The sequence below is a fragment of the Typha latifolia genome, chromosome 11, assembly GCF_019914945.1.
Source record: "Typha latifolia isolate L0001 chromosome 11, TyphaL0001v2, whole genome shotgun sequence".
Taxonomy (NCBI): domain Eukaryota; kingdom Viridiplantae; phylum Streptophyta; class Magnoliopsida; order Poales; family Typhaceae; genus Typha; species Typha latifolia.
Window position 1 is genome coordinate 10,278,528 of NC_133096.1, and position 23,996 is coordinate 10,302,523.

At 39.3% G+C, this 23,996-nt stretch overlaps 5 protein-coding genes and 1 pseudogene across 7 annotated transcripts; 2 read left to right on the forward strand and 4 right to left on the reverse strand.

Annotated features, from left to right (window-relative positions):
- Positions 1-54: 54 nt before the first annotated feature.
- Positions 55-1,464, reverse strand: LOC140797463 (probable F-box protein At4g22030). Its single transcript, XM_073150907.1, has one exon. The coding sequence runs from the start codon at positions 1,436-1,438 to the stop codon at positions 209-211; it is 1,230 nt and encodes a 409-aa protein (XP_073007008.1). The 5' UTR covers positions 1,439-1,464; the 3' UTR covers positions 55-208.
- An 832-nt stretch (positions 1,465-2,296) lies between these two features.
- LOC140797464 (uncharacterized) lies at positions 2,297-5,912 on the reverse strand. 2 transcript variants are annotated; one of them, XM_073150909.1, is made up of 8 exons: positions 5,596-5,912; positions 5,215-5,271; positions 4,523-4,718; positions 3,957-4,111; positions 3,585-3,728; positions 3,401-3,504; positions 3,139-3,286; positions 2,297-2,643 (listed from the first exon to the last, which is right to left on the reverse strand). In XM_073150909.1, exons 2-8 carry the CDS (start codon positions 5,260-5,262, stop codon positions 2,557-2,559), a joined length of 882 nt encoding a protein of 293 aa, XP_073007010.1. In that variant the 5' UTR covers positions 5,263-5,271; positions 5,596-5,912; the 3' UTR covers positions 2,297-2,556. The 2 variants fall into 2 exon arrangements, with proteins under 2 accessions (XP_073007010.1, XP_073007009.1); XM_073150908.1 differs by having other exon boundaries at positions 2,297-2,646.
- Positions 5,913-7,127: 1,215 nt separating this feature from the next.
- LOC140797461 (probable receptor-like protein kinase At2g42960) lies at positions 7,128-13,778 on the reverse strand. Of its 2 annotated transcripts, XM_073150903.1 has the most exons (8): positions 13,226-13,778; positions 12,000-12,677; positions 11,770-11,874; positions 8,696-8,818; positions 8,420-8,590; positions 8,172-8,301; positions 7,741-7,950; positions 7,128-7,644 (listed from the first exon to the last, which is right to left on the reverse strand). In XM_073150903.1, exons 2-8 carry the CDS (start codon positions 12,665-12,667, stop codon positions 7,531-7,533), a joined length of 1,521 nt encoding a protein of 506 aa, XP_073007004.1. In that variant the 5' UTR covers positions 12,668-12,677; positions 13,226-13,778; the 3' UTR covers positions 7,128-7,530. The 2 variants fall into 2 exon arrangements, with proteins under 2 accessions (XP_073007004.1, XP_073007005.1); XM_073150904.1 differs by lacking the exon at positions 13,226-13,778 and having other exon boundaries at positions 11,770-11,905; positions 12,000-12,273.
- Positions 13,779-15,034: 1,256 nt separating this feature from the next.
- On the forward strand, positions 15,035-18,192 carry LOC140798133 (uncharacterized; annotated as a pseudogene).
- A 59-nt stretch (positions 18,193-18,251) lies between these two features.
- LOC140798134 (chlorophyll a-b binding protein 40, chloroplastic) lies at positions 18,252-19,484 on the reverse strand. The gene has a single exon (XM_073151891.1). The coding sequence runs from the start codon at positions 19,202-19,204 to the stop codon at positions 18,404-18,406; it is 801 nt and encodes a 266-aa protein (XP_073007992.1). The 5' UTR covers positions 19,205-19,484; the 3' UTR covers positions 18,252-18,403.
- A 2,725-nt stretch (positions 19,485-22,209) lies between these two features.
- Positions 22,210-23,599, forward strand: LOC140797782 (inorganic pyrophosphatase 2-like). Its single transcript, XM_073151432.1, has 4 exons — positions 22,210-22,415; positions 22,516-22,637; positions 22,716-22,920; positions 23,014-23,599. Exons 1-4 carry the CDS (start codon positions 22,278-22,280, stop codon positions 23,374-23,376), a joined length of 828 nt encoding a protein of 275 aa, XP_073007533.1. The 5' UTR covers positions 22,210-22,277; the 3' UTR covers positions 23,377-23,599.
- The last annotated feature ends 397 nt before the right edge of the window (positions 23,600-23,996 follow it).

A 23,996-nucleotide genomic window follows, 5' to 3' on the forward strand; every position in this document is an offset into this window, starting at 1 on the left:
ACTCCCTTATATTATTCTTCTTCTTAAAGCTCAAGCGACATAGGCTAATTGATCTTTCTTGCAAGATGAGTTAAAAACCTACTCCTTTTGGTTATTTCGTTACAAACCAGATACTCACAGAGAAGAAAGTTAATTACAACTCAAAAGTACTAGAGATTAGTACATAAGAAATAATTTTCATAATTCAAAATAGAAATTAATGATAAAATCAGAACAGCTGTCCTGCGTACTCTGGATCACCATCTCCTTTACCAGACAAAGAAGAGGCAGATGAAGCAAAGCTCTTCAACTCAGGAACACTCCTTCCAAGCTGCAATGCCATCTTAGTCTCAAACAACTCTCCGTTCTCTCTCTCCTCCACATTCTCCTCCAAGTTGAACTCAATTGCCTCTTCCAGCTGCCGGTAGAATCCGGCGCAGTTGCGGAAGAGCTCGAAAACCATACCGACTTGCCCGCCGTGCTCCAACGAGTTCGTCACCGCCGCGAGAACTCCTCCGACTACCGCGATAAAGACTGGCCATGACCCAAATGAAGAAAGACTAGTAGTTCCGATCAAACAAGCTCCAACTGCAGATAAACCAGCAAGAGAAGGCCCTAAGACGGCTAACACTCTGTTGATCCTTAAAGCTAATTCACCAGACTTCAAATATAACTCTTCGTCTTTCTCCTTTAGTACTTTCAGAACGCCCTTCATCTCTTCTTCCAACTCTTTGCTCCAACCGTTCCTCTCCCTCGCTGCTCCTGAAATTCGTTGTCTTTTGTTATGATCCAACCGCGGCCACCACTTGGTCGGCTCGACGCGCTCTGGAAACTTCTCGAGCATTCCTGAAAGCAATGGAAGCGGGTATGCCCTGTCGAGGGCTAGTACTCTCTCCATAGCCTCCTTCACGTCGGCCTCCATCGGGGCTCGGATCGCGAGAGTTGTGTGTATCGACTTCTCGAGCTGCCTGAACAATCTCGCCGCACTCCGTTGCTCTTCCGCGAGCTGCGAAGGCTGGATCTTGTTGACGAGTAGCATCATCGCGGTGGCAGCGGTGAAGAGGAGAGCCGCCGCGAACTTGAAAGCTAGGAGCTCGGCTTTCGCCTCTAGGATCGAAATACCGGATATGCCGGCCATGATGGATGCCATCAGGTTGATGGAGTTGATGCAGTTGAGGAAGAGATGATTCCAGTTGTTCCTCTGTTGCCCGATGATCGCGTGCATTTCCGCGCGGTCTGCGGCGGCGTCGGCGATGATGTGGAGCTGGGACATGCAAGTGGCATGCAGTTTGCTCTTCATGACTTGTGTTTGAGTACTATGTCTAGGAAGCTCCATCTTGATCTTTCTTGATAGGATAGGGATAGAAGCAAGCCTTATTCCTGGATAAGTGGAGAATAGGAGGCTGACCCGGAGCTTTGGGATAGACAGGTACGACGAGGAGGCTTTCAGAGATGCCATGGATAGTGTTCTGCAACTCTATCTTTGGTATAAGGGAGAAGGTCTCCGCTTGGAGGTTATTTGTATTGTATTTTGAGGTGAGTGGTCTTACACACCTTCGTTGACTAATGACTAGTGACAGGTCGTTCACACTGGAGGTTGTTAAGTATGCAAGTATATACTTGTGCAATGAGACAAGTGGAAGCTTTCGATCATAGCCCAGGGAAAATGAACCTTTTTGTTAGCCGAGGAGGAAAATAAAGCTGAGGAAGACTTGGTCAACTTTGAATGTACAGCAAAAGGTCGTGTTCAGATTAAGCTGTGAATCGATGGGCCAAGAATGATATGAAGACTGAAGTAGTTCTTAACTTCTAACTCACTCTAAGACCTGTGCATCATTAAGTGCGACTATCAAATAAAACAGTAACACATGGACAACTCATTGAAGCACATATTATAAGAGACAATTGAGCTAGAAATATACAGATATTTTTGTAATCTCTTAGCCAACCGTTCGTTTAAACTGCCCTGCCTAAGTCCAGGATTATTATACTATTACCATCAACTTGTTTCTTCTATGATGCCACTTTCCTAATCAACTCATCAAAGCAAAAGGAAAGTAATAATACATTAATACTGAAGCAGGCATTATATCACGCATGACAACCATGTCATCATATCACGAAATCCAACGACAATCCAACTACACCGCTATTGGTTGAAACATATGCACTTCAATCCAAACTTGTAACCATGATTTGAATTTTAGCAGGGAAGACAGTAAGAAAAAATTCTCTGGCATTTCAAAACATGGAAGGTATTCAAAGCACAGAACAACATTATGACTCAAACCATAGCTAATCAAACCAGCCAAAAGAATCCAAGAATGTCCTGCTTTCTGATAAATATACTGCAGATTTGCATTTGCAGATAGAAAGGTCAAATTGGACAAAGTCGTGTTAGATAAGCTGTTTAAGTGTTACATCTATGCACCAGTTCCATGACTCGTGGGAGGTTTGCACAAAGTTAAATAAGGCAATCACCAGGAAAGCACCAATATACAAGTATGTCGTTACAATGTTCCAAAGAACTCAGTAGTAAAAGCTACATGGGCTTTTGATAGCCTTCAAGAACGAAGATTACGACTCCTCATCACTATCATTGCCAAAGATTGATGACACTTTTGCAGCAACTTTCGGCTTCTTGCTGATGCTGCCAGTTGAAGTCTTCTGTGCAGAAAATGAAACACTAATATTAATGAAGGAAGTAAAGAAGTTTGCACTAACAAGATTAGAGAGACAGATTCCCAATTTGTTAATTCAGCAACATGCATTTGACAGTTATGAATTGAATTTTCATAACTGTAAACATCACGATACTTCATACCCTCATCGTTTACATAAATGCATATAAACCTTTGACAGTTATGAATTGAATTTTTCAACTTATATCACCGCTATGAACTGACGGGCAGACACAAACATTATAACTGGCAGATAAAAATATGTAATAGTATGACATACAAAAGTAATGACACCAAAATTAAGATGGTTTACAAGAACCCAATATAACAGATATCTAGACATGGTAAGCAGAACATATTACTCTCAGCCAGTATTATTCTGTCCAATCAAATTAAACTATCAAAATTCAAAAGGTAAAACCATTTACTCTCATTATATCTAGACTAGAAATTTATTCTTGATCATTATGTAGCAAACCTTGGAGGGACCAGGTCTAGAAAAGCCAAACTTCAATGCCTGTCGCTGATCCTGATCAATAAGTGTCGGAGTATTCTTAGGTGTAGCAGTCTCTGCTGAGACACCTGATTGTTCTTGCTCTTGTTGTTGTTTCTTTTGAGCATCTGCCCTGAAGCAGGATTAAGGAACTTCAAAAGAATTTAGTTACTCTACTTTTCAAAAAAGTCTATATTATTTTCAAAATACTGTAATTATCATATATTAAAAAATTTCATAAGGATACAATAGGGCAAATTTAGCCATTTCCTTCTCTTGACGTAATTGTTCCCGTTTCTGCCTGTCATCGCGGCTGCTACTTCCATGCATTTCTCTCATTTCCTTAAATCTCTGCACCATCATTATGAAATCAGCAACTGCGAAAAAGCACCTCAGAAGAATAGCATACGACAAAAACAAGGTACATTTACCTTTCTGTGATTGTGATCATATGAGCTCAAATGACTTTCAAATTCCATTGCCAACTTGTATTGCTTGTTGCAGAGACTACAAAAGAACGCCTTCTTTATTTCCTTCACCTCAGTTTGGATTTTCTGCTCACGCTCTGCTATGACCTGGATTGTCATGATTTGCACGAAGCAGGCAGTAGAAGCCACCAGATAATAAAAAGTGCACGAAATTCTCAAGACCCTCGAAAGTTGATGCTCCCTTATGATATCATTCCCGTCAAAAGACACGCATATATGCTATATGCTGCCTACTACTAGATGTAGGTTTTGCAAACGTCAAGCATCAACTTCAAAGAATCTAACTAATGTACTCATTGAACAAGGTTTACATACCTCCCGCTTCTTCATATTTTCTTCAGTCTCCTCTAGTTCAACCTCTAGCTTTTTCCTCTGCACATTTTCTTCGGAAGTAAAGAAATCATCTTCTTCTTGTTTACCAACACCCAACTTTGGGTCCCTAATACCAGCTTTTATTGGCTCCACTATGCCTGCATATTATCATCAAAACAAGTCCGCGACAATCAATATCCATCTGGTAGAGAAATTGGCTTGCATAACCAAAAGAACTGGATAACATGATCCCCTTACAACAGATATGTCAGTATTAGTATTGGGCATTAGTGTATCATAGACATGAGCTTCAACTGAAGAATTAATAACTCAATTTTACCAATGCTGTGATTTGTCAAATAACCAAGGTATCCAAAGCACCACAAAAGAAGTACTTGCAATCGACATTAGGGTTGAAAATATGTCAAAAAGTTATCAGAACCATATATTCATGCACATCAAACAGGAGTCACACTGACACAAAGTTCTAAAAGTACAGCTAGGGAAAGAACAAGAGCACTATAGTCAATGGCAATTGGCAAAAAAATTTCCTTACTATAAGAACATACCTTGCTCATTTTTGCCAAGGCCCTTGCCTTTCCATCCCATCTTTTGTAGAAGCCTGAACCCTATGTTGGATGATGTCAATTGTGTATCTAAGGATGCTTGCTCCAAATCATCTGTATCAAGATTTTCTGTAGGCCTGTGATAAATTGGCAAACGGAAATCTTCCCCAGATTCCTCGGCAAGGGAATTAGAATAAGCCTGGATCATCAAAATTGAAGTTCAGTGTCCAACATGGTATTGATGATCGGTGTAACAAAATGAGACTTTCAAACTAAAGGAATTGCTTCAAGAGAGAGAGAGAGAGAGAGAGAGAGAGAGAGAGAGATTGAACAATAAACTATGAGTCATTATCAATTAAGCAAACTCAAGTTCTGAAACTATAATAAACGATATCTTGAACTGGCAGATCAAGAAAGCATAAGCATGGATTACGCCACCAATAGAGACCAATTCCATGCATGGATTAGGCCACCAATAGAAGCCAATTCAGGTTGGTATGACCCTTAAGATAGCGCTTTGACCATATCCAAAAACCACTGCCAGGGGAATCTCTCTACTTATGTAAGATTATGTCTAGAGATCAAGAAATAAAAGAAATCCTAGCTTTAGATCTTCCAAAACTTTAAAAGAAGAATCATCCTCGTAGATCCTTCCAAAAGTTATCAAACCAAACCAAGATATATGCCAATCTTACCGCTTCAGTTTGTTGTTGCCGTTCCTCTTGAAAGTATGACTTTTCCATCTGGGTCACCTACGCACACAGTAGTGTAATCAAGAATAAGGAGTCAGGGACTACCTATAACGAAATCCTACCATATACAGAAAAAATCAAACAATTTTACACTCCATAATCATCCAGCCCCTTCAGGATAAACATGAATCAGCTACATAGCATGAGTCAAATTGATGAGATCAACGAGAAAGCAAGAGAAAATTTGTCATTTCTGAAACTATAGTTATATCTACATCGTATTATTCAGGTAAATACAAAACAAACACACACATCTAGATTCCCTGCATGATAAATCAAGCTAAGAAGGGAAAGGAAAAAGGAAAAACAACATAAAGATGATACCTTTAAGCTCAGATGCTCGAACAAGTGCCGCACGCTCGAGATCTAAGAGATCTGGGGAATCTTCTTGCAAGTTTGACCAATCTTGGCGCGCTTAAGAGCTATGGATTTGGGATTTGGGAAATTTTGAGACTAACGATCTCGAAATGAGAGTGAAAATGAGAATTTTGTATTGGGATTTTGAGAAGAACAAAGAAACCCTAGAATTGGAACAGGGAGAGAGAGACGTGAAAATATTACGGTCAGGTTTGGCGGCGGAAACGAGGCGACTAGGAGAGGTCTTTTCTCTCTATCGTGATTAAAGATCCGACGGTGATCCCACCTCTCCGTCCGTTTAAGTCGCTTTATCTGCGTTCGTTTAAAAATCTTTTCTTTAACACCCTATCTTTTCTCTTATTTGTGTTGCTGTTATTACGGGAATTACACTGTTTAGAGAGCTGTTTTCTATGTTCTACAGTATGGATTTTTTTATATAATTTACCCCCGAAAGCTTTCAAAATATCATAATTATCACTATTTTTTTTTCAAATATCATAATTATAATCGAAATTATCGTAATTATTCAAAAATATTATTTCATTAGTTCAATCTAACTAATTCTGATTAAAATATAACTTACATCTAAACAAAACTATTTTGCTATTACGATAAGTTATTACAATATCATAGTACAATAAAATATATTTTATTTTATAAATATTATTTATAAATATTTTACACTTTAAATACATGTGTTTATTAACTCTAATAATAATCTGTTAATAATATTATATAAACAGTTGATCATAATAACAATTCTAAAAGCATCAGACAATTTTAGTGAGAATTATGATATTTTAAATAACGTATTGATGATTATTATATGTTGAAAGTTTTCATGTAAAAATCCCTTAATATATAGACATTGAAGTTAAATTAAAATTATAAAAAAGTTTGAAGCACAATAACTAGAAAATGCACGGTGTGAAGCGAAAGATTCACTATTTAATAAGATGCAGCTCACTCTCAGCTTAGTAGATACTAAGTTACGTTGTTTGATTTATTATGATTTAAATTGTTACTTCTTTCGTGACGTTTAAATCAACCTTCCTGTTTCGGTGCCGATAATAAATAATGGAATTCTTAATATAAATGCTTGTTAACTGGATCTGGTAAAATTTTCAAATTAATCAGCACTGCGTGGTCTAAAATGGAAAATTTTCTTTAAAAACATATGAATCTAACGACGGTTCGATGAGAATCCTTTTCCTTGTCCTTGTCTCCCTCACCTTTGCAAGAAATAAGAGGAGAGCAAAGCGCCAATGGCGCCAAAAGAGAGGAGACCTCCTGCCTGATTGAAGCTTATCATTCTCGCCAACGTGAACTTGTGCCTGAAATGATAAGCTTCCAGTGAAACATATGAGAAAAGATATACTAATTTTAACATAAGTTGGGTTCTAATGGCAAGTTGGCAACCATCTTAAAGAACTACTCAATGGTAGAAGAGCATCAATCAAACTACTAAAGAACGAGAACTTTGAAGAATTGGGAGGAAGTTTGGACCAAAGCATTATTATCATCACAAATGTAATAATACCATCACTGCAAAAGGCAGCAGGAACAATCCCATGCCTTTAAGATTTTAAATTAAATACCCACTACTACATAGTTTCTGAACAGAAGCAAAAAAAAGAGATGACTGGTCTTTTGGAGAAATTGTATGTGACAGTAAGGAGAATTCCCAATCAAAAACATATCTCTGTACAACAAAGGCTGGACGAATACTGATAAAATTCCGCGGGGATTGGAGTTGTTCTTTCCTGTCTTTCATCCCTCAATGCTGCAACAATGACACTGCAGCAAATAATCCGCAAACGATAAATCCTTCAGATCAAAGTCCATTGAAGCTTTGGTCTTCTTGGGAGAGATTTTAAGCTGTTTCCTGCCTCATTAGATCGATCAAAATCTAGCAGAAGTTCCAACATCTATTCTTCCCAAATTGCTTGAACTTGGTTTCTCTTTGATGGACTCAGCCTCCATGCTGTCCATGTGATTTCTTCGGTTTCTCCGGTCCTATTGTCAGATCAAATCATATCCCATAATAACTTCATTTGAAAGAAATTAATAATTGAAGGAGAAAATAAAGCTTGTACACCAGAGAGCACAAACCTCACGGAATGGAACTTCTTCCACCTCGAGCATTCGAACAACTTGACCCATCTTAGGCCTCTTGTCAGAGTCAGGATCAACACATCTCAATGCAACTAGAAGGGCACGTTTAAGAGCCCGTGTAGCTGGTTTGACTTCTAAATTAGGGTCAACCACTTCTTCAGCTCTCCTACTGCCAACCATCATCTTAAGCCATTCCACGAGATGTACCTGAAATGCACACCGGACATATGATAACTAAACACACAAATGATAATGGTGATTTTAGGCGTACAAGGTTAACATTCATAACCCACACAGGGAGAGAATTTGCAGCTAGTTGCCTTGGTGAACTTTAACAAGCAGACTCCGACAGTTCACAAGTCTGAAGGGCACAAGAAATGCAAATCAAGGTACTAACATAAATTGTACCTTTAATTAGGGAATCCTACCTCATTTGCAGGCCGACCATAATCAACAGGATCTCTGCCTGTCACAGCTTCCAACAGCAGTACCCCAAAGCTGTAGACATCGCTCTTCTCATTTAGCAACCCAGTATTGGCATATTCAGGTGCTACATACCTGAAATGATGACAGGAAATTGGTAATCATCTGTGTGATTCGTCTGGAGGTCATCAAACTTGAGTTATCTGGTAAATAACCAAGCTAAGAGGCCTAAAAGACGAGACTGTAGGCCTACCCGAAAGTTCCCATTACTCTTGTAGTGACATGGCTTTTGCCTGCACCCAAGAGTTTAGCTAATCCAAAATCAGAAAGTTTGCCGTTAAATTCATCATCTATCAAAATATTGCTTGATTTAATATCTCGGTGAACAACTTTCGGCTCGATTGCTTCATGCAAATAAGCAAGTCTGCAGGACATTAGTCACCCAAACAGTAAGTGATCAATAGAAATCTAAAACTTGACATTCATGTTCATCAGCTTAAAGTAAGAAAATGCAGATGTGGTCCCTTACGCCTTTGCGATGCCGAGGACAACTTTCATTCGTGAATCCCAACTAAGAATGCCATGTTGGCGCAAAGCACCGTGAAGCCACTGCTCTAAGTTCCCATTGTTCACATACTCATACACAAGCATCCTAAAATATGATGAATGCATTAGTTGCCAACATAGACTAATAAATCTGTATGACAAGCAATATTCCAGCTTAGTTAACAAAAGGACTGACAAATTGATGGATTAAACAAAGGGAAAATAGCAGAAGTAAATTTGTTGGGGTAAGTGCAATAATTAACTGATTGGAGTATTTCTCAGGAATTCCATGTTCTAAAACTTCAAGATCAATAAACTCAATTGGTCAGAGTTAATAAAGCTAAGATGGAAAGGAAATAATTTTACCTAAAGTGTATTTTCTAACATAAAAGATAATTGTCTAGCTATGAGGACTGGCTTTTAGATTTTTCAAGAAAGTATTCCATGATTGAATAATATTACAGTTTAACCAAGTATGCTGGACGAAAGAATCGAGATAGTGTTTTTTGTTGCAACTTCTATGCCTATAAGGACTCTTTCAAGTATATACCTAGTTTCTGTGGTGCCGCAACATTCATGTATGAAGATATAGAAGACTTTATATTTAGTCTCCGAAAATGATGTGATGTTTCAACTCCTCTAACAAAAATCTCTTTATTCATCCATAACAAAAGGCTGGACAAAACAACTTAATGTATCCATGTCTTCAAGGGTAACATGGCGTCGCTGGCTGATACGGTCTTAAGAAATCCTGGAAACGACTCTCCAGAAATGGAAATAATGTTAGTGTGTATATTGCCTTACCCAGACCCTGCAATGGCGGGACCCCATAGCAATGCGAACCCCTTTTTTTCTTTTCTTTTTTTTAGTAATATGGTGTTCATTCTTGAAGGGCCCATTCTTCTAACTTAATGGTCCCAATCTATCTTGTTTCCCGCTATATAACTTAGTTGTTAATTCTGCGGTCTTACAAGGGACTCTTGCGTAAATAAGATAAGGAGATAGGAATCAAAGAGTCATTTTTTCCGACCATACCACTTCCTTCATTTCTTTCTTTTTTAAATTTCTGACTCTTCGGTTGGTCAGACAAATTAGTCCAGTTTATCTGTACAAAAGTCATACTACTAAGAATGCCATCTTGGAGAGAGTTCTGGATTGAAATTTTCAGATAACTTCAATAAATGTTGATCTAATACACTTCAAAATTTGGCTGGTCACGACTGCAGGATATACTAACAATGTTAAAATTTCCTTGTTCTTTCCAATATATATATATGTGTGTGTGTGTGTGTGCGCGCGCGCGTGAAGACCAATTTAGAAAGTATCACACTCAAGAGTCTCTTATATAATATATGTGCGTGTGCGCGCGTCATTGTAAAAGAATTAAGATATTAAGCAGAATATTTGCTGGTCATGAAAGCAGGATAATCAAAGAGGAAAAGGCTAACTCCTCGAGTTAGCCTAAAGGTGATTACATGCGAGTGAATGAACTCATAGAAGACCAATTTAGAAAGTATCACAGTCAAGAGTATCTTATATAATATATGTGTGTGTGTGCACACGCGTATTTATAAAAAAATTAAGATATTTAAGCAGAATATTTGCTGGTCATGAAAGCAGGATGATCAAAGAGGAAAAGGCTAACTCCAAGAGTGAGGACAGTACAAGCTGGTACAGAACACGGCATAAATGAAAAAGGTAATTACCTATGAGTGAGCGAACTCGTAGAAGACCAATTTAGAAAGTATCGCAATCGAGTTTCTAATCTTAACCGAGGCACTAGGATGCAACGGCTTATCATTATCTCTAAGTTAAATTTATGCTGTCAGATATCCCTTGTGGCTATTGTCGAGATCATGAGGCATCATATGCATATCCAATACAGAAAAAAAAATCTCATTTCACTATTTAAAAAAAAGAGTGAGTTTCATCTAATTATGTACTTGTAACATTAAATTGCGTATAAACTACTGAAAGTAGTGGAGAGACAGCAGATACTAGTAATGCGGTGACAGTATTTTGTTAAACTCACAACAAAAACTGATCCAAAGGTCAGAATATTTTTGTTCTTCAGGAAGAGTTATAATTAATCTCAATTGGCAGATGGAAGCAGCCGTGAGTGTATCTTATGATTTAGGTACTTGCATGGGATTCTACTGAATCTCTTTCTCTACTCCATTTCCCAAATTTCTCCAAAGCTATTAGTAGCTCCCCATCTTCCAATTGTTTAGAAGTCGATGACAATAGTATCATCTTTCCTACTATGGACTGGTGATTAAGTAGATCTACATTATCCTGCCAAGTGCCAACCATATCTAACTGTTGTTTGTCCGGGGTACATGTAACATCATAATTAATTCTCCTTCAATAGCTAAAGACCGGTTAATCTCCTTTAGAAGCTTTCCTGTTAAGATATAAAAGATTAAAAAAGATACCTACAATAGAAAATTGCTAGATTTTTATTTACTTGACTTTTAGTTAATGGTTTGCACAAATAGTTGGGACTAAAACTTTGTTTGTTTTCCCCAAGCATCTCTGACTACATGGTAGGCTGCCTCTCATTTAAATCACCTATCTGTCTTAATTAACCTCCATGAGTGCTTAAAAGCTAATATTTCATGTCTTCCTGAAAATACAAGTGCTTTTCTGCTGAAGTTTGAATATAGATGGTAACTATAAAAAAGGTGACATTATTGCTAAAGTGGTTCTTTTAGCGGTTTCTCTCTATTTCATTCCTGATTTTAAACAGTTGGTGTAGGAGTACTGTTCATGATATATACAAAGATCTCATAATGACCTTGTGTTCATGAAGTTCTCTAGTACCACCATCCACCATAATTTTGGGACCATAAATATTCAAGTGCATATACTAACATAGAAGGAGGTGATATTTTTTTAGGCATGATTCTTCAGCCACTTCATGGTAGTTAGGCCTTCACATTTCCATGTAAACAAGGACATAAAATGCTACTGATTATTCTTTTATGATGTCAGCAATCAAAAGAAATTGTAAGTACTAAAGGAAAAACAGATGAACTACTCAAGACAAATCTTCACCTATGGATTCCTTCTACACAATATCCCAAAAGCCGCACCAGATTCTTATGTCTAACATGGCCAATTGCTTCCACCTCCACTCTAAATTCCTTTTCTGCCTGTCCCCTGTGATTCACAGTGAAAAACAAAGAAATGCCTGTATACAATCATTTCCAGAAATTCAGGAACATGGTTCCTAAATAGCCAAGGACAGATCCTATTTGACAGATATCAGCTTAGAAGATACTTACAGATTGTTAAGCAGTTTTTTGACAGCAACATCGGTTCCATTTATGAGACGCCCCCGGTAAACAATTCCGTATCCACCCTCTCCAATGACATTCTCCTTTGAGAAACGATTAGTAGCATGCTCCAAATCTCTGAGAGTAAACCAATGACCCCATCCTAGATGTGAAAATTCTGGAAGACCAACTAAAGGTGATGCTGATATAATCCCATATTGAGGATATGGTTTCCCTTTGGGTCCTGAACTGCCCTCGTCCCCAGAATGCGAACTGCCAGCCCTGTCAATTTGGTAAATTGAGCTACACTGGCTTATGTTATCCGCATCACTTGATTTGCTTCTGACCAAGTGTGCCAACATCTTTTCTGAATCTCTCTCACTATTCATGTCATGCAAGGGGAGGATAGGACCTTCATGCTGACGGAAATTCTGTGCGAGACTATGGCCACCTACTCTGTCTACCGCAATTTCCTTGGAGACATCTGGGATTTGCGAGACTGGGAACTTCTCAAAGGTCCTTCTTGTTTTCCTTCGAAAGGTGGCCCACATACACAGGAAACATAGAAACAACAAAATTAATACGCATACACTGATGCCAATCACAACCCACAGTCTCAAGCCAAATGGTGGTGTCCTTGTCGATAATTCTGCATTCAGAGATTCCTCAGATGGCATCCTTTTGTTCCTGGGTTCAGAAAGAGAGTCACATTAGTGGCTCAACTGTAATATATGAGCTACATTCTACCATGCAGCAATCTGGTAAGAACAATAAAATATATGAGCACATACCAATCTTACAGGTTCCACTGAAGGACTCAAAAACCAAAATACACGCTTTCAACAAAAGTAACATAGCAAAGAGGAGATTGACAAATAACATACTATTTCTTCTTCAAAAATAATAGTTTCTAGCATAACATAAGAGACAGAAGGTTCTCGTAATGTCTTTAATGTGCATGGCAAGCGCTAATGGCCAAACATTTCACAAAATGCACATTCTGAGAACACCACTAGTAGCACAGCAAATTAATCCATAAAGATTCAAAGGTGATGGAACCAATCAAAACACCAGAATTAAAGAGAGAACGAACAAAAGACACGGATCCATGTTCATCTATTCCCCGTTCCCTTCAAGCGACGCATTTGTGGAAAACATATCATACCCACTACAAAATGCAGCTCCCGATTGGAAATTTTAGAGGAAAAAAGAGTCGGGAATGTGAAAGACCTTACCTTTTTTGAGGTATTCGATCTATTTGATTTTGCTTTCACCCTCGGAAGGAAGGAACCTGACCTAGCGAATGGCTTTCCTCCAGCAAATTCTTTTAAGCCATCGAAACCCAAATAGATCTATTCCTAAACTATAAAGAGACCCATCCAACAAAATGTAGTAAGAGTACTCTCCCAGGCTCCCAGCCGAGATAGACTAAAATGTGGGTCAAATAGCTTAAATAGAGAACAAAAAAAACAAAAAAAAGAACGCGCAGACGAACTAGTTCACACCCGATAAAAGAGAGGAGAAAGAGGAGAAATCACTGTCATCAACCTCTGGGAGATTAGAGGGCAAGAAAGGAATGGTTTGGTGAAATGGTTGGTGGGTATATTTTTCTTCCCCCCTTTTTGCGTTGGTGAGAGGGGAGAAGGACCATGAAAGCCAGGAAAAAGGAGAAGCTTTGTTTGCAATGGAGGAAAGCCTCAAAGAGAGAGAGAGAGAGAGAGAGAGAGAGAGAGAGAGGGGTGGGGGAAAGAGAAAGGGAACAGTAAAGGGAAAGCAAAGAGAAGGAGCAGGATTTGCATTAAAGTTGGGGTAGTAAATAGAGGATAAAATATAAAAAATGGGGAAAATGAGGGGGGGGGGAATAGTAAATGTGGGGGACGATGAAGTGGAAGGATGAGGTCAACTGAGCGGACAGGAGGGCTGTCCCTGTGTATACAAAATGTATGAATATATTACATCAGGGTTCTTTTCAGTCCTTCGTTGGCTGACAAAAGTGCACGACGATCTCCATGTGCCATTGGTTGCAGTGCGTTCCTGCAATCCGTTCTGCATCCAATCTGATATTTACACAGAGAATCCAAATCTAGCTTGCTGTTGTTGGCTGGCTGGCACAAGCTCATTTATGCAACTTCACCCCTTTTCTTCTGTCTTAAAACTTAAAAGGAGGTGTCCATTTTCCTCACTTTTGCGAATTGACCATCCTGCCCTTGTAACGGCTATTTCGGCAGCTTTTTTTTAGAGGGGCTATCGGAATACCAGAGATTTGCCTTAATTTTTTTTTCCTCCATATTTTCTCACCTTTTGCAAATCGTCTGGAAATGTTATCTATTTACCAGATTTAATCTATTTGCATGTCCTAGTTTTCTTATAAAAGAGTACGATTACATTCTTCCAATCGTTCCAATTGAATAGTGTGATGAAAATGATAAAAATGTACTCGGTAACCATCGCTCTCCGTCCAGTGCTTCGTATCTACATTCTTATTCTTTGTTCGTCTCATTATATTATATAAATCGTAAAGCCTACTCTGTCTTAGAATCTGGATTTTGAACAACCGATTGTTAAATTGGGTATGGTGGGTTGTTAGTTGTTACTGGCTCACAAGTTAAGGGATTGTCAAATTGCGAGTTTACTAATCCCATTCAGATGGTTAGGTAGATTAGCAGGATAACTTTAGATTAATTTATGCCATTAATCTGCAAAATGAAGTGTGGTACTGGTACCAGGTTATGCCTTTTGCTAATGTCATCATTACAACCAAGTTGGTATTAACTATTCTTCCTAACTTTGGAGCTAAGCTCTCATGACTCGTGACACAGACACAGACACAGACACAGACACAGACACAGTCCACTACAGTCAAATGACGGATCGGATCCTTCAACGAACCGGAAACGGATCCGTATCCGCAACTAGGCGAAAGAGCTGGAATGCCGTAGAACCTGGAAAGACATCTGTCCACCGTTCGGAAAATCCACTGGGCCGTCGGCCAGCCACGTACCTCAAGATGAGGGCGTCGGTGGTGGTCCACTTGGCTCCATGATCACCGGTGAGTCATCCGTCCACAGCGCCGCCGCTCTCCGACTCCCACCCCTCCTCTTTATATTCCATCTCAAGTTCTTTCCTCTCTTAATATATTCTTCGCTGTTTCTTTAATCTCGCGGGTGCTGCGCATTAATTTGAAGTACGTTTCCTCTTCTCTCTTTCTTGTTCTCTTTCATCATATAGTGGGAAAATGATAGCAAAAGTTGCGGTTTTTAAACATAGTTCTTGTCTGATATAGTGAATTAAAGATATGGATGGGCAACCTCCACCTTGCAGAGGTAGTAAGAATAAGAAGCAAGGAATAAATAATTCGCATGCCAACAAAGATGGTGCACCTGTGAATGACCTATGGACTGATGGCCTCATCTGTGCATTCGAATTTATTCGAGGCCACAACTGGACAAGTCCAAATTTGTCTAGGGCCCAGACCTCGCTGAATCCAAAGAAGCAAGCCGCAAAATGTGGATTGGATAGCATGTCTGGAGAAAATTTGGGTGAAAGCATCTCATTGGATTCCTCATCCCTCATTAATGTAAGCAAGTTGATGCAAGCTGGGATTGGATGTACTGAAGAAGTTTCGCAATCTGATGATCGTAAAGCAATGCCAAAGTATGTCAGGGGACCTTCAGATAGCTATTGGGTGCCCATTGGATGGACTAGGATTTCAGAACTGGTACAAAGAGTGCAAACCGATGCAAGCTGGGAGTTGGAGCAAATTGATCTTATTGAGGATGAGGAAGATTTTACTGTTGCCAATGTCGCCGCACAGTATTGGGAATACGGCGCGGCCGGCAGGACCTACGTGGTGGTGTCATGTAACTGCAGGTCATCCATTCATTGATTCATGGTTGAGTAATGCTCATTGGTTGCATCCTGCTATTAGTATTGCTTTGAAAGATGAGAGTCGCCTTAAGTGAAAGAATGAAGCATCTTTTATATGAGGTGAGCTGCTCCATTTCTTTGCGTGGAATATTTGTATAATGTCAACTGTCAAGCTGTAGTTCTCTGCTGCAATGCTATCAGTGCTTTCTTGAATTGAATATTGGCTTTTAAGGATAGCTTTTAAAGTTTTATAAGCACATTGTATCAATTTGCCAATATTTTATAAGCACAATCTGAGAAATGTTTATTCCTGACTTTGATAACCAACTTGGAAGTAAAATAATGTTATGGGGACCTGATCGAGCATTTTGTTTATTGTTATTTTGAATTTAGATGTTGAAACCAAGTGTTTGCTGTTAGACACTAGCGTATTTTTTTTAGTAGATTGCAGACTAAAGGCAATTTATATACTATATTATGTATGATGTTAGCTATTCAGGTGCCAGTCAGGGTTGCAGGTGGCTTATTATTTGAGCTCTTGGGTCAATCTGCTGGTGACCCATCGAATGATGAAGATGACATACCTATCGTTCTTCGGTCGTGGCAAGCTCAGAACTTTCTGATTACCACGTTGCACATCAAAGGCCCTGCATCAAATATTAATGTGCTGGGAATAACTGAAGTTCAGGTACTTAAGCGAGAACATGCAAAATTTTACATGTCTGTTCTGTTTAGCACTGAACATAATGATTTAGTTGCACTCAGGAGCTGCTTCTTGCTGCTGGAATTCAGCTCCTAAAAGTATACATGAAGTTATAGCACAACTAGCTTGCCGACTAGCTCGGTGGGATGATAGGTACTGTCAATAATTTTTTCTTGTGATAGTCACTTATAAGCTAATGTTTTTGGCTTCTGTCAATAGAAAAGGAGATGTGTTAATGTATCTAAAGTATGTTGGTACGTGATTTAGTTGGCCTGATGAGCATTATAATCTTCATTCTGTATGTTACTTTTCAGTGACCATGGCTGGCTTTTACCTCTAGTTTAGCAACAAATCTTTTGTTTTTACCAGGTTATTGTAAACCAATTTTTACTTATACGAACAGAGAGCCTCATCTGCTTCGCCGTACCTCTGAACAAGTCATATGGTTTTCTTAATTATACCTGCATTATTTTAGGGAGTTTGATTTTATTTCAAGTTCCTCTGTATTTTGCTGCAGATTGTTCCGTAAGTATGTACTTGGAGGAGCAGATGAAATAGAGTAAAAGTTTGTAAATAGGTAATTTGTCTGATTCGTATACCTCTTGACTTATGTAAGGAGCCCTAGTAGCACCATCATGTAAGGATATTGTTTCCACTTTCCAGGAGAAATCATGAAGACTTGAATCTACTCTGTATAATCTTTAACCAAGAAATTAGGAGACTGGCCACTCAGGTTAGCAATTGTCAGAAATATGTCCTTTAAGTTTGGACATCTGATATTGAACTTTGTCTTATTAATACTGTAAAAGAGTTAATGCAGTTCTTCTCTTTGATAGGTTATTAGAGTTAAATGGTCACTTCATGCAAGAGAGGAGATCATCTTTGAACTCCTCCAGCATTTGAGAGGCAATGCCACCAAAGCTCTGCTTGAAGGAATCAATAAAAGCACAAGGGAAATGCTCGAGAAGCAGGAAGCTGTTCGTGGACGCTTGTTTACAATTCAGGATGTTATGCAGAGTACAGTTCGTGCACGGTTGCAGGTTGTATCTTACAAACAAGCAAATGCCTTTATTTGCAATTTCATTTGTAATATATCTTGACGCGTTGGTTATGTAAAACCTTCTTCTTTAAAGAAGATATAACATCTTAATCTTGTTCATGTGTTTCAGGATAGAAGTCTCCGCGTGACGTATAATTTGACCATTTCCGGTGGTTGTGGCTTGGCTCTGTCCATAATCACAGGACTCTTCGGCATAAACGTCGACGGGATACCGGGGGCTGAGCGTTCTCCATATGCATTTTATTTGTTTTCCGGTCTTCTGTTTTTCATAGGAATTGCCTTGATCGCCGTTGGAAGTATATACTTCGGATTGGAAGATCCTATCACCAAAGAGCAAATTCAGATGAGAAAGCTGGAACTTCAGCAGTTGGTATCCATGTTCCAGCATGAAGCAGAGATCCATGCCAAGGTCAGAGAAGGCATTTCGCGGCATAATTTGCCTCCCAGAGCTGCAGATGTGCTCTCTGAGAAGAGCTATCTTCTCATTTCTTGATCTAGTCTTAACATCGTTGTACTCCATTTGATGAAAGTCGTTGAAAGAAATAACTAGGCTGGTTTTGGAGCTTCTCTAATATTGTCTTTCTAATTGCACAGCTCCCAGTATAAGCAGTAGAACAGCATACGAGGCTAATTGCAAAATGCTAGAGATATAGAAATCAAAGTACACTGTTGAATACAATTGTTGTACAACATTTCACCAATTCCAGACCATCTCAATCAAGAGAGACAAACATATACAAATCATGAACACCTCTCTCTGGATTCAAAGACTATATATAGGTCTCACTTCCCAGGGACGAAGTTGGTGGCGTAGGCCCAGGCATTGTTGTTTACTGGGTCAGCAAGGTGGTCAGCCAGGTTCTCCAAAGGACCCTTTCCAGTCACAATTGCCTGCACAAAGAACCCAAACATAGAGAACATGGCAAGCCTGCCATTCTTGATCTCCTTCACCTTGAGCTCCGCGAAGGCCTCCGGGTCATCGGCGAGGCCGAGGGGGTCGAAGCTCCCGCCGGGGTACAATGGGTCGACCACCTCTCCGAGCGGCCCGCCGGCTACTCTGTAACCCTCGACGGCGCCCATGAGGATGACCTGGCAGGCCCAGATGGCCAAGATGCTCTGGGCGTGGACCAAGCTAGGGTTGCCCAAGTAGTCCAAACCACCCTCACTGAAGATCTGGGAGCCGGCCTTGAACCACACGGCCTCGCCGAATTTGACGCCGTTGCGCGCGAGGAGCTCTGGGAAGACGCAGCCGAGCGCGCCGAGCATCGCCCACCGGCAGTGGATGACCTCGAGCTCCCGGTTCTTGGCGAAGGTCTCAGGGTCCGCAGAGAGCCCCGCGGTGTCCCACCCGTAGTCGCCGGGGAACTCCCCGGTGAGGTACGAGGGGGCCTCGCCGGAGAACGGGCCGAGGTACTTCACGCGATCCGGGCCGTACCACGGGCTGCCAGAGGAGACGGGCTTGGGCTTGCCGGCAGTCTTGCGCATGGTGATGCGGCCATCGCCGGTGATCTCGGAGGAGGTCGGGGCGAGCTTGACCGCCTTTCCGGCGAGGGACGGGGAGGAGAGCGCCATGGTGGCAGCCATTATGAGTAGTTTGGGGATGTAGTGGGACTGATAAAATGAGAAGGTCTTGGAGGGCGGTGTGTGAGAGAGGAAGAGCGTTAGGTAGTAGTTAAATAGTAGGAAACGGGATAAGAGAGGATAGAGGTGCTTATCTCTAGGGATCTATCGGTATCTCTTCCTTTCTTCTCATTGGTTGCTGGATTCATGGACTGTACGAGTCAGCTGTGAGTTGGCACTCTGTTAGCCTCTAGTTTGCTGGTTTTTGGATCCTGGCGTTTTGCTATCATACACATCCGTACTGCTCTAACTACTATGGGTTCGTCCAATCAGGTAACGCCGCGCGTCTCTTGGATGGATCAGATAGACCCTTAATTGGACCGGCCCAACCTTTAGGCCCATATATACACACACACTGTGGAAAAGGACTATTCAGTAATTCCACCTCAAACAAATCAAATCAGTGTAACATCTTAAAATAACTTTTCTCCACCTCCATTTCTCCGAGAGTAAACGTGAAAAGAGAGCACTACCCCAGTTACCCTCAAATGTATATATATATATATATATATATATATCAATCGCATGATGTTTTTTCTCGGTAGAATAGGAAGCTTCAAAATTTTATCTCGTTTGCTTCATTCTTATCTTATCAAAAACAACATCACACCAGTGTCACTTCACTCTATTATCTTCATTGCTATCAATTGGATCTTATAGTTTAGCCCCAGTGTGCTACTACTAGATGCAAAGAAAAGCTTTATTCCTTCCCAAGTTTGCATTGGCATAATTCTTTACTCATCCTTAGAGAGCGTTGATGAAGAGTGCACATGGGATCTCCACATTCTAGTGAGACGATTAATAAGTTAGTGCGACACGTGTTATATACTCTCAGCTATAGAGTAAATTAAAAGGTACAATCTAATTAGATGCCTTATCTAGAACAGCGATAGAGTGGAAGGAGACTCGAAATTTGATTCCTTCGCGAGCAATGCACTGCGCTGAGTCAGACGTGTGCTGCAGATGGAAACCATTACTGTTATGCCCATCGTGATAACAGTTGGAAAGTGTTCCAATATAAAGACAATGAGAAATTAAAAAAAAAAACATGGCTCGGATTAATCTATTTCTGGCCTAATGCTGCCGAGCAAATAAAACATGCCTCGAAACAAGTTTTATTCTACTGGACGTCATCCATTTATACCGAATTTTTTTAAATAACACCTTATCTTTTACTTATTTTATGATTAAAAACACTATATAATTAGACGTATTGCATAAGTAGTAATAAATTAATTTTTTACTATCTCGTTTTTTTTTTCTCATCTCAAAACCCAAGTTTTTTTATAACAGTTTTCTCGAGGATATTTTAGTAAATTTAAAAGTTAAAATAAATTATGTTCTCTTAGTCAAAATAAGAATAGTGTTATATAATATTAGAGGGTTTCTTCCGTGCAATAGAATTAATTCTTTATCAATCAAATAAAGATCTAACGGTTAAGATCTTTAAGGGTATAATAGGAATGAAAGATATTACCGGTTCAGCAGGTAATTTTTTTTAGATATATAATTTTGCACATTATGTTTTAACAATTATATTATTTTAATATTTTATTAAGTAAAAGATATGTATATTATTAACTGAGAGTAATGTATATATATCAAATTAAGGGTATTGATGTCTTTTATAATTAACTTGATGAAAATTTAATTATATTTTATCTTTTTGATTATTTTTTATTATTTACATATATCTCCTATTAGTTTAAGATTGATTTAAATTAAATTTTAATAGATTGAGATAGAGAATTATATTTAAATTGAAGTTTATCTCTAAATAATCAAATTTAAATTATTTAATATTAAACGATATCTCCTATAATTAAGGCATAATTATATTTAAGAGATAAATCTTAACAGAAAAAAAAAAACGTGTTGAGCTTTCGTACCGTACAGTTAATTGTTTATCAATCACTTTGATGAAAATCTAATGGTTAAGATTTGAAGGGTATAACAAGAAAATTGGGAAGTTAAGCACAAGTAATTAATCTTCTTAACTAATATACTATTTTTCTTACGTAATGTGGTTTTGAAACCGGTACCGGTACTGGGTATGAAAACTGGCTATTATAGCCGTTGGATTAAGATTATAATTTTTAAAGTTGCATTGAAGTATTTGCCATAATATTAATATGGAAATAGAAAAATCTTACAAATAGCTAAAATACAGGATATTTTGCATAATATTATTTAAAAATTATAAGATGTTATTAAACTCTGATTAATCTAGAAAGATTAGGAAGATGCAATTCAAAACTCTAGAACAAGAGAGGTTCAACAAAGGCAGGCAAGGAGTCACAGGATATCCGAAGATTCCCGTGGATACGAATATGCTATTCGGCCCAACCACCGGATAGCACTAATAGAGTCTTAGACCACGTGTCATCCACCAGAGTTCCGTTCTTACCAAGACTCGAATATCCCCTCTTGTACCTCACCTGATACTTCCAGGAAGAGAGAGAGAGAGAGAGAGAGAGAGAGAGAGAGAGAGAGAGAGAGAGAGAGAGTCGATAAGTGCTCGCCATTCCGATTCCAACTGCTAGTAAATCAGCGAATCGAAGTTATTCCAATTTCTTTATACGATATCCAGGTGCTTGTCGACTCATTATTCGGCGCAGAAACCATGATTTAACCTGCAGTAATTTAGAGCCGAAATTTGCATCTGTACCCCGCATTTTCTCACTATTGGCAGATCCCACTGTCTTTTCCATTAAAATAGCATGTTTTTTGGTTTTCCCAACAAACATGCACTTGAACGTAGGGTCTTAAGTGCAAAAATTCCCCCAGCGTTAGAAATCCATAAATTCCATTCTAAAATCACGAATATTAGATGCTAATATTCCTTTGGCATCTTTTTCCACAACAAATTGGGTGCTTATATGCACCTTACGTTTCAATCTCGGTATATACTCACGGTAATATTCCCTTGGCACCTTATTAATCTCTATAAATACCTCCCAAGATTTATTTGGGTCCTCACAGCTCTCCTACAATAATACTAAGCGAATTAGCCTTCGACTACTCCGAGATCTCCTCCATGGCAGGCATCGTGGCGGTGTTCGACTTCGACAAGACCATCATCGATGTCGACAGCGACAACTGGGTCATCGACGAGTTGGGCGCCACCGAGCTTTTCGATCGACTTCTCCCGACCATGCCGTGGAACTCCCTAATGGTTGGCCCATTCGACCCAATTTATGATCTCTCTCTCTGTTACTTATTTAGGAGTTTAAGATATATTTCTTACTTCTTTGGTGGGTTTGGAATGGATTCAGGATAGGATGATGGAGGAGTTGCATTCAAAAGGGTGGTCTATTGAAGACATTGCGAATTGTTTAAAAAGGGCTCCTTTGGATCCCCATGTTGTTTCTGCTATTAGATCAGCCTATGCACTTGGGTATGTTTAACTTATTTCGTATTTGGTTTAGATCTTTCTCCCAATGGGTGTTTGATTTCTTGGCGATTATTGTTGCAGGTGTGATTTGAGGGTTGTGAGTGATGCCAATCTATTCTTCATAGAGACGATCCTTAAACACCATGGGATTTTTGAGTGCTTCACTGAGATTAACACCAATCCTAGCTATGTGGATGAGGATGGCAGGCTTAGGATCTTCCCCTACCATGACTTCCTCACCTCTCCTCATGGTTGCAGTGGTCTCTGTCCTCCAAACATGTGCAAGGTACTCGCTCTTTCTTAGAAAATGTTGTCATAAAGGTGTTTGTTTTGAATTCTTTGATCCTGTGTCTTACTCTGGAATTTGGGTAAATTGCAGGGCAAGATCATTGAACGAATCCAGGCATCTGCAGCAGTTGCGGGAAAGACTCACTTCATCTATCTTGGTGATGGCAAAGGAGACTACTGCCCGTCCCTTAAGCTAACTGAAAGAGACTATGTGATGCCAAGGAAGAACTACCCTTTATGGGATCTCATCTCTAACGACACCAATTTGATCAAGGCTGAAATCCATGAATGGAGCAATGGCGAGGATCTCGAAAGAATTCTCTCGCAGTTGATCAACAAATCCATCATTACTGATCATACTAGCTCTGTGCAAATGTTGCCTGAATGCAAGTATGAGACGAATCCGATATCCGCCAACGAAGGCCGTCCCATGGTTCTTCGTGTTCCTCATTGATCACCTGACTTGATTCGTAGGACGTTTGATCAAACACTACGATACCTGCCACCTTTTCTTGTTTTTTTTTTTCTTCTTCCTTTAAACTATATGCTATGGAAGGGAGATAGAGGTTTTGCTGATCTCTTCTCATCATGCAAAGTTTGCATGTATGGTTTACTTGAACGCGATGCCCGCTACAACTTGCAATGAGTAAAGAGTTCTGGAATGCTTTCCAACTGCACATATGCTTTCCAACTGCACAGAAAAAGGAGAGGAAGATATATATAGTCTTTAAAACAAATCCCATAACTTTATAAACATCTAAAGAGACAAAGTTGGTATCCTATAATTAAAACTGTCCTCCTCTTTTAAACCTATTGTTGATATGGCCAAATTGATATGGCGTTTGTTATGAGTCGCATTCAAAGTTTCAAATTAGATAATTATCGAATTTCAAATGGGTAGAGCGGAAATTGATGGTCCTTAGTAGTTAACTCACAAACTTATACTGCCATATTTTTTTTATTTCATAGTCTAACACTCTCTAAGAAGTAATTTTATTTTAAATGATAGAGTTTCATATTTTCAAGCAAAGGTGGTATGATAAGATTTGAACTTACGACCTTTGGCGGCTCAAA

Coding starts and splice junctions, on each gene's coding strand:
- LOC140797463 (XM_073150907.1), bottom strand. CDS start 1,438: ATGGCATCTCTGAAAGCCTCCTCGTCGTACCTGTCTATCCCAAAGCTC.
- LOC140797464 (XM_073150908.1), bottom strand. CDS start 5,262: ATGGAAAAGTCATACTTTCAAGAGGAACGGCAACAACAAACTGAAGCG. Junction 3,505..3,584: donor ATGATCACAATCACAGAAAG/GTAAATGTACCT, acceptor ATGATGGTGCAG/AGATTTAAGGAAATGAGAGA. Junction 2,647..3,138: donor CTAGACCTGGTCCCTCCAAG/GTTTGCTACATA, acceptor TTTTCTGCACAG/AAGACTTCAACTGGCAGCAT.
- LOC140797461 (XM_073150903.1), bottom strand. CDS start 12,667: ATGCCATCTGAGGAATCTCTGAATGCAGAATTATCGACAAGGACACCA. Junction 11,875..11,999: donor AAAAAACTGCTTAACAATCT/GTAAGTATCTTC, acceptor TGTGAATCACAG/GGGACAGGCAGAAAAGGAAT. Junction 8,591..8,695: donor GTCCTCGGCATCGCAAAGGC/GTAAGGGACCAC, acceptor AATGTCCTGCAG/ACTTGCTTATTTGCATGAAG.
- LOC140798134 (XM_073151891.1), bottom strand. CDS start 19,204: ATGGCTGCCACCATGGCGCTCTCCTCCCCGTCCCTCGCCGGAAAGGCG.
- LOC140797782 (XM_073151432.1), top strand. CDS start 22,278: ATGGCAGGCATCGTGGCGGTGTTCGACTTCGACAAGACCATCATCGAT. Junction 22,416..22,515: donor TGCCGTGGAACTCCCTAATG/GTTGGCCCATTC, acceptor GAATGGATTCAG/GATAGGATGATGGAGGAGTT. Junction 22,921..23,013: donor GTCCTCCAAACATGTGCAAG/GTACTCGCTCTT, acceptor GGTAAATTGCAG/GGCAAGATCATTGAACGAAT.